The sequence below is a fragment of the Chaetura pelagica genome, unplaced genomic scaffold (assembly GCF_000747805.2).
Source record: "Chaetura pelagica isolate M959 unplaced genomic scaffold, ChaPel_1.0 scaffold153, whole genome shotgun sequence".
In the NCBI taxonomy this organism is placed as follows: domain Eukaryota; kingdom Metazoa; phylum Chordata; class Aves; order Apodiformes; family Apodidae; genus Chaetura; species Chaetura pelagica.
Genome location: NW_009952707.1, coordinates 3,459,576 through 3,468,769, shown reverse-complemented (window position 1 = coordinate 3,468,769; position 9,194 = coordinate 3,459,576). Strand labels below are relative to the sequence as shown.

Genomic DNA, 9,194 nt, shown 5'->3' with positions numbered 1-9,194 from the left:
GGGGCACCGCTGGGCCCGGCGGGGCAGGTCGCGGTGCTCCCCGGGCACCGGTACCGCGCTTCTGCTTTCTCTCCGTGTGCCGGGGCTGAGGCAGCGTGAAAGGCCCTGTACGTAAAATAACCACGACTCGACTGGGGAATCTATTGCCCCCTCCTTACAAGTTATACTAATGGGTTGTGTCTTGTTCATTCTAGTTTCGCAACCAGTATGACAATGATGTCACAGTTTGGAGCCCACAGGTAAATTACTGTTAAGGTTGCTGACTGACTTCTTGCTTGCTTTTTGTTTTTCCTTCCCTCTTGCAGCAGTGCTATCCCAGTAGCCCAGATTGTCTTCAGGTGCTTAAGGCTTCCTGCGGGATTCTCCCTTCTTGTTTTGTAGGCTGTGCTTTTTAGAAAGTCATTAGCATATCTCTGAGCTTCTGGTGTACAACCTGAATGCTGCTTAGATGGGCCCCGTGACCTCAAAGTACTTAAGACAGTTGTTTTCTGGATGTACCTGTGAGGTACAGATGGATGCTGTCATAGTTGGGTGTTGGACTACATGATCCTTAAAGATCCCTTCCAACCCAAACTGTTCAGTGATGGATTCACAAACCTCTAATAACAAGTTGAGAATTAAGGTATGAAACAGCATGAGACTAAGCTTAAATCTCCCAAATGTTAGGCTACTGCTAGGTTATTCTCTCTTATTTACTAGCTAATATTGGAAGGGAACTATTTAGTTTACAACGGGGAAGAACTGTCTTAATATATTATTTTTTTAATTAAGAGATTTACTGTATTCTAATTGTTCAGAACAAAATTGAATTATTAAAAGTTTGTATTGGTGCTTAAGTAAGAATAGGCTGTCTCCTTCAGGTAAGACATAACAGCATGTTTCTCTTTTCATGCACGTTTTTACTGCCTTGTAAGCCCCTACATGAATGACTGTACCCATAGGGCAATCTGAAATGTGGGATCTCAATTTTGTTGTATTCACAGATCTTAATTTTCTGGGCTGAACTGGTCAGAAATGTCCCTGTTGAATTAATTTTATGTATAAAGCTTATAATGTTAAGCCTTTACCTTTTACAGCATTTCATGAAGGTTGATAAATATGTGTTGGACATGTCTCAGTGCTTCCATACTGCTCTTCTGCAGGAAGTACCCTATGTTATTTAAATTCCATTTATAAATTAGAGGATGAAATGGAACATTGGGGTATTTTAAGCAGCTAGTGGACTTTGTATTTCTGTAGATTAAGAAATGTTTTACCAGAAACACCCAAAAATCAGGAACCTAATAGGTTATCCCCAGTACATTTCATTGTAACAGCTGTTACTATCACAGCTGGTGGGCTGCAGCTGTGTGCTGTGGTTAGTAATTCCAGTACTTGCACAGTAGCAGTGAACTTGCTGATTGACCCAGGCTGACCAGCTAGAGTGCCTAAAACGAGCTCCTTTACCTTCAGTAAAGTTGTCTTATTTTCCTGCAAAGCTCCTGACCACCTTTGCAGAGCTTGTGGGAAATTATTTGTCTTGGAGACCTCTACTCCTCTTTTAGACTTTACTGCAGTTGACTAATAACTTGTTCAGAAGTTATTAGGGAATGGATGGTGAGACACAACAATTGCATAAGACTCATTTCTTCAGGAAACTCGATTAAAAGTTAAGTGTCCAACTTCAGCTGGAAGTTCTGTATTTGAAACACATTGGGTCAAATACTGATTCCTTTGAAGACAGTGACAAAAGTCTTGTGATTCTTACAGTGTCAAGGTTATTCACCCTTTCCTTTAGCTTTACTGTTTCTTTGTATGCGGTAGTGAGTGGCTCAGAGATGGCCAGATTTTTGTGGGTTAATGGTGACGCTTTTGCAGAAGATACCTGAGTAAGTCTGTTGTTTGTGTTCTGCAGTAAGTGTACCTGCTGGGGTAGGGCAATCAAAGGTCTGAAAATAAAAAAAAACATGGGAGATTGATACAGAGGATTAACTTTAGATTCATTACTTTTAATCTTATTTGGCAGGGCCGAATTCATCAAATAGAATATGCCATGGAAGCTGTGAAACAAGGCTCAGCTACTGTGGGGCTGAAGTCGAAAACACATGCCGTTCTGGTTGCTCTCAAGGTAACTTCCAAGCTGTGTTCTCAGGACAATAACTTTAGTAGAAAAGTTTTGGTTTGGCAAATCAGTTTCATGCAGTCTGCACTTCTGTGCTTAATGTAAATGCAATCCCAGTTTCCTTCTGTTTGAGTATCAGTGTGGAAATAGAAATATTTTCAGTACTTATGCAGAGCAGATTCTCTCAAAACTGGTGGAGAAAATGAGGGAAAGATTTTTTTTTTTTCCCTTTAAAAGATGCGTTTCTCTTTTTTTTTCCATTAGCTATTAAGTAGTAAAACTATTTATTTCTTTTCCCAAAGCCTGAGTGGGTGTCTGTTCTTTCTTTTATTCTTATAGTTTCCTACTGAAGTGGAACTAGGTTTTTCTTGTATTCTCTTGCGAGCTTATGATTTTTTTATTGTTTCATGATCATATTCAGTTCTTGTTATAAATGTTAGCAGATTTTTCCACAGTGCTTGGCAAACTGTTTAGTCTGCCACACAGCTTTCTCCTTTTATGCATAGAGAGCACAGTCTGAACTGGCAGCTCATCAGAAAAAAATCCTGTACGTTGACAACCATATTGGTATCTCAATTGCTGGACTTACTGCTGATGCAAGACTCTTGTGGTGAGTATCTTAGTTGTTGACATAACACAGTTCTGCAACAATGAGTGAAAAGTTCATTGGTAGACGATTGCGAATGAAATGTTATGGTCAGCTAAGGATTACTCTTGTGTTACTGCTCTGCTGTACTATGCCAAAGACCTCAGCATGAAATTCTGGCAGATTTTAACTAGTTGGCAGAAATCTCATTTGTTTGGCCCAAAATTTTGCTCTTTGGTTTTATTACCAGTAAGACAGTGCTGTCTGGTTTCCTTGGTGTGATGGGGTTTCTGAGCAGTCTCAGAAAAGTGCATCACTTATTTCCCTTATCGATTTTTAAAGTTATTAAAAATATACACTGCTGTATGTGTTGGCCTCAGAGGGACTTGCTTGTTACCTGCTGGCCACATAGTTTCATCAAATGACGTAAATGTATGTGGTAGGAGGAGTGTTCCTCAGCTTGATAGGAAAGGACAAAGAAAGCACAGGAAGAATTTCTAGAATAAATTGTAATTACCATAGTGTTACAAAGCTGTGTTATCATTTAACTGTGACTTTTTTCCAGATTATGTCTGTTGCTGGCGTGAACTTCTACCTTCTTTGCATTTGTATGGCTGAAATACTGTAATACTCTTTCAAATGTGTGGTCAACTTTCTAAATGACAGTTATAGGTCATGATGAAGTGAAATTATTTGTAATGCCTTTGACCCGTTTTCTCAGTGAGCAGAACTGAAAGAAAATGTCCTTACCTTAACAGACAAGTTTTTAGGCAAAAACTCACAGTGTCTTTCATCTGTGCATTGGTTTGACTTTTTGTCTTCTTTCTCTTCTTTTTTCCTCCCAGTAATTTCATGCGTCAGGAGTGTCTGGATTCTAGATTTGTGTTTGATAGACCTCTTCCAGTTTCTCGCCTAGTGTCACTAATTGGAAGCAGTATCCTTTCCTTTTTTTTTTTTTTTTTTTAACACTTGTCACACTTTTACAGCTTTTTACTTGTTCATAAAATGATTTTCATATATCACGGCTTAAAAGTCGTGTTAAACTCAAAAAGTTAATTGAAAGCTAAGAAAAATCTTTATCCACATTGCTTGGATATTCTTTCACAGAACATCCTGTAACAGGCACTGAGCTGGTAGAGCAGCAACAAAGTGCTATGCAACACTGATCACAGCACTGTTTTTTTGTTACACAGCCCCATGCCTCTAGAGGTGGAGGAAAGATGACTGCACAGTTCAAGATATGATTGTTTACTGGATTGCAGCTGCTTGGACAGAATGTTTTTTTTCTGTGGCAACTTCTGTTTTCTGCATGTGACGCAGCAGAGGCCTTGTATTCTATTACTGGGTGCCTAGAAAAGAAGTGAAATGAGGCTGTGCAGCTTTAGGTGGGCTCCATATGACTTGATTCAATGCACCACTCAGTTAGCTAAATGCTAAATTTTCTTCTGGTGAAAAAGAAGTTGGTGTTCCAAGTAAGTCCCAAGATCTATTTCCTTGAACATAGTCTTCACTGCTGCAAAAACATTTTCAAAGTCTGTGTTGGAATTTTGGTGCAGCTTTGGCTTAGGAAAATATTTTGGGTAATTAACAGGTTATTTTGAGATTGTTTCCTTAGTTTACTTAAGAAACCCAGATACCAACGCAGCGTTATGGCAGAAGACCATATGGTGTGGGGCTGCTCATTGCAGGTTATGATGTAAGTAAGCTGTTCTAGTTCCTATTGGTCTGAAATAAAATGTGCTTCGTGCCATTTAATGAAACAAACTTAGATGTTAAGAGGGGCAGACAGAAGTAGCAGGGGTGGACTCATCAAAAGTCTCTGGAAAAAGAAATAATTTCTTATATGTTCCCTTCAAATATAACTTAAAATGTTTATAGCTACTCCTAACTACAATTATGATGTGTATGTTTGCAAAAAATAATTATTTTCAGTTGCAAAAATGAAATACTGCAAAAATAAGATCTGTTAAGGGATCAAAATGTTGATCCTGTCATGACAGTAGTTACTACTAAGTATGGAACTTTACAAACTACTATTTTAAATAATTGTAATAAAAATAAATAATGTGAAATCATTGCTGGCCTCTCTCCTACTTGTTCAGCAACACCAGTTTGCTTAATGCAGCACACACAATATCTCTGCCCTGAAGATTTTTGACACAAGGAATGTTAAAGTTAAACTGTTATCTTGCCTGAAATCTTGCACAGAATGGTTAATTCTACAGCAGGTTTTTGCTTTTGTGCGGATAAGACAGAATGTGTGTAAAATACCTACTGCAAGCCATGAAGTAGGAAGTATACATAAGCAAGGAATAGTTTGTGGAACAGAGAAAGAAACATCCCACCCGCATAAAAACTGCCTTTCAATGAACAAAGTGTAAATAAAGATTTCTATATTTACTCTTACAATAGCTTTGAAAGAATTGTATAACAGTAGGATGATAAACAGTGTAAAATCTATACATGTGTGTACATATGAGCTATGCAATGTACCACAAAGCAGAACTGTGTGTTAGAAAATATCGTGTTCCAGCAACAGACTTGGTATGAATTTGTTTTATGTTCTGTGCATTTTTTCCCCCTCCTAGGATATGGGTCCTCACATCTTCCAGACTTGTCCCTCTGCAAACTATTTTGACTGCAAAGCAATGTCCATTGGTGCTCGATCACAGTCAGCACGAACTTACTTGGAGAGACACATGACTGAATTTACTGATTGTGAGTAATGAAACCCTCTCTATCTTGTATTCATCAATTATGCAGGGCTTTTTTTGCTACTGCTCCATTATTTTGCATTTAGTAAGGTAGGAAGATAAATCTGGGGAGCCAGGTTTGGTATAAGTGTAAATCTGCATGAAGATAAAAATTGTAAAGAGAAGATTACAAGTTTTACTGTCTTTTAACATCTGAATGCTTATTACATCTTATTAAAGCAGAAATTGTGTTTGGAAAAGCAGAGAAAAAAAAAAGAAGACCTCTGCCCTGTTTAACCCAGGGATATCATAGCAGGAATAATATGTCAGGGCAAGCATTTAAGGGTGCATTTTAAGTGGTGAATTTATATGAAACTGTGATGAGGAGGCTACTGAATGGCTTTCTGGGCAAAAAAATGGTGTGATTATCCCTGCACTGAAGTAAGGGCAGGTGCCAAAACCAGATGCATTTGACTGCAAATATAGGGAAGGGCTGGTTTCCCAAGGCATACTTTTGTAACCAACTCTGTAATTAATACCAAAAGTACCTAAGGAGAGTTCAGGAAGTCAGTCTAGGCAAGTTGTTCTTCTAGTCAGCTATGAGTGGGAAGAAGGGGAGATGATAGTCTAGAGGTAGTGCTATAGATGTAGTAAATGTTTTTCTGATTTCATTTTAAGGTAATCTAAATGAACTAGTTAAGCATGGACTGCGTGCCCTGAGAGAGACTCTTCCTGCCGAACAGGATCTGACCACCAAGGTAAATACCAGATTTTCTTAACAAGATCCTTTACTGCCATTTTTGTTAGAAACCACCATGACAAAAGTTGTTTAAGTTATGGCTGGCACTGAAATTTGGAAGCTAAACACTGGTTGATAGTATCATCTTCATTGCATATGTCACATTTATCAACAGTTTCCTTAATTATCTCAGATTTTAGTTTCTTAACAAAAGCTTTATCAAAATAAGACACTGCTTCCATGATTGCTTTGTTCTATTTTAAACTTTCATCAGTGTTTAAGATGCATTACATGTGGGTAGAATCACAACTTCACATTGTAAGCACAGACAGTAATTCATTGTGGGAGGCAAGGGAAAGTAATGCACCAACAGTTCAGTGTCCCTGGCATAAAAAAGTTGCAGGAAGTTGTGACAATGAATTGGGGAACTTGTGCAGAAGAAAATTCTAAGGATATCCATTAAATATCCAGTAGTTGGTGTTCTGCTTGTGGCTGGTCTAACCTTTCCCATATTTTGTGTTTTGGTTTGTATTTTTTTAATTCTTAGACCTCTCTGATTTTTAGAACTCTTGAAACAATGAAAATGCAAAACAAGATTAAAATAAGTGGTTTTGAAAAATGATGTGTTATTAAAAAGGAAACAAAAAAAGAAGGAAAATTAAATCCTTGGATGTACTTACAAGATTTTGAAACATTATACTTTTTGTAGGAAGTAAATAGGCCTCCCTTTCCTTTTCTAATACAATCTACCAAAGAGAGAGTCTCAAAATTTCCTCTTCTTGTTAAATAGATACAAACAGCAGCACAATGAGTCTATTTATCACAGGAGGAAACTGTAATCTGTTTTGCTGGCAAAAGCTGTAAAGCCACAGGGTTATTAGCACAAAAATGCTTCTCACTTCTGTCAAAACTTTGCTTAACAGAATGTTTCCATTGGAATTGTTGGCAAAGACATGGAGTTTACCATCTATGATGACGATGATGTAGCACCATTCCTAGAAGGCCTTGAGGAGAGGCCACAGAGAAAGGTATGTGTTTTAGATGTAAATAAGTAGACTTTGAAAGACAACATTTTGTGATATATGTATGACCTGTCACATTTATGTTTACACATTTAACACTGTTCTATTCTAGCAGAGTTTTAAGAATGTGATTTTTAAATCTGAAGTTACTACATGAAAACCATATGTTCTTGGCAGCAAACTATGATGCTTATTCAATGAATTTATGCTGAACTGGTGATGGGCCTTTCCAAGGGCATTTTCTTTCCTTGTCTGTGGTCAAGTGCTGGTTTTCACGTTTTTGGCAACAGAAGAAGCTACGTATGTTTCTCCTGCCTGCCCCAAGATGCATCCTTAGTCTCCTTGTTACCTCTGTCCTGCTCTCTGCTTAATTTGGGTAACACCACTTTGTAAACCATTTGCAGACATGACCTGCAGTGATGCTCAATCCAGGATAAAGCTGATTTGTCAAATGTTGTTTTCTGCCCTTTTATAACATATATTCTTTTCTCTCTTAAAGCCTGTTCCGCCTGCTGATGAACTTGCAGAAAAGGCAGAGGAACCCATGGAGCACTAGTTGGTGGACAAGTTCCTCTGTGCTAACATATGTCTCCTTATACAGGAACATTTATCCATTTGCTGGTAACTTTATCCTCACCTATATGCATTTTCTGCCAACATATTCTGAGGATTACTCTTAAAAAAAGTAAGAAACCAAGCCACCTATCCTTAAAAGGTAGACAGGAGGTCATCATTGGGTGTATTTTCTTTGACAAGAAAGGTGTAATCATTTTCTAAATAGTACATGATACTGTTTTTTAATTAAGAGCATACTGTCTCTAACTTGTAAGGGCAAGTGGAAATAAATCACTTTCTTGGAATCTACTGTGGATCTGGTTTTTTTTTCATTAATCTTAACGAACACCTATTCACATACTTCTGGCCTATCAAGGTGCCATCCTCCATTTGACCATTTGTCAATTTGAGCATTTACTTACTATATATAAATGTGGTGCTCTTGAAAAATTGAACTGAGAGGACTTCAGAATGCCTACAGAACTAAGAATAGTTGTGGAACAAATAGGATGCAGCATGTTTGCCCACATTGTCTTTTCATTGTCTCAAACTCACCTCGAAAACACTTTTCTGGTTATGAGTGTTTCCCAGAAACCTTGCAGGCTGAGCAAGCCTGGAGCTGCCCACTCACTTGTGCTTTGGTTTTGTTGGTGTTTTTTAGAGTTTGCTGCTGAAGTAAATCCCAGCTCCTGTGGAACTGAAGTGTATCACTTCATCTCTTTAGATCCATCAGCCATGGTGTAGCAAGGGGCTTTTAGCTCGCTAATGGCCTAAAGGGAAGCACTTAACAGTCCCATGAGAGGTCTCCTGAGCCGTGGAGTCAATGCCTTGCTGCTGGGGAAACTGGGGCTTTGTCCCTTTGCCTTGCTCTAACCTAGTGCCAGCAGGGTTCCAGCTGAATGCCACAAAATTTGGGAATAGCAGCAACTTCTTTAGGGATGTCTGTCAGGGAAGCATAAGGCGTTGGTGCTTTATTTTCAGCAAATGAGTTTACATGGGATATTTGCCATGTGGGGTCATTCATTAGAATTCTTTCCACTGATGAATGCATTGAAAAAGAGAAACAAGTTTTTGAGGTGGACTCAGGTGGGGGGGCTTGGTGTCCTGCTCAGTGTTCTTCAAGAAAGACTAAAAACTTTCATCTTTGGTATGAGCAGAGTGTGTTGCTGTTGTGAACAGGCTTTACATAAACCATGTTGAATCCATTTAAATAAATCACTCATTAAAACACCAACAAAAGAATGTCAGGGCTGGGTGTTTGGTGTTAAGCACTGGATAAAGCTGCTTGGCTTTTTTTTTCTATTAATATTTTTTTCTATTAATATTTTTCTATTAATATTTTTTAAAATTTGGAATTATTTTTTAATTTACTAATTTTTCTGTTGCTATTTGTCACTACTCCACTACTCTTTTCCCCCCTATTATTTTTACTTATTTTCCCCCCAATTTTCAATTTCCCCCCCCCATTGAACTTTCTATCTTTTCCCGTCTTGTCCCC

General features: G+C 38.2%; 1 protein-coding gene across 1 annotated transcript in view; it reads left to right on the top strand.

Annotated features, from left to right (window-relative positions):
* PSMA1 (proteasome (prosome, macropain) subunit, alpha type, 1) overlaps positions 1-8,001 on the top strand; it is an 8,911-nt gene extending 910 nt beyond the window's left edge. The window contains exons 2-10 of the mRNA XM_009994279.1: positions 195-239; positions 2,006-2,107; positions 2,608-2,711; positions 3,533-3,621; positions 4,313-4,383; positions 5,276-5,405; positions 6,059-6,138; positions 7,043-7,147; positions 7,641-8,001. Of these exons, the coding sequence (XP_009992581.1) occupies positions 195-239; positions 2,006-2,107; positions 2,608-2,711; positions 3,533-3,621; positions 4,313-4,383; positions 5,276-5,405; positions 6,059-6,138; positions 7,043-7,147; positions 7,641-7,697 (783 nt within the window). The 3' untranslated portion in view covers positions 7,698-8,001. The remainder of the gene's footprint in view (positions 1-194; positions 240-2,005; positions 2,108-2,607; positions 2,712-3,532; positions 3,622-4,312; positions 4,384-5,275; positions 5,406-6,058; positions 6,139-7,042; positions 7,148-7,640) is intronic.
* The last annotated feature ends 1,193 nt before the right edge of the window (positions 8,002-9,194 follow it).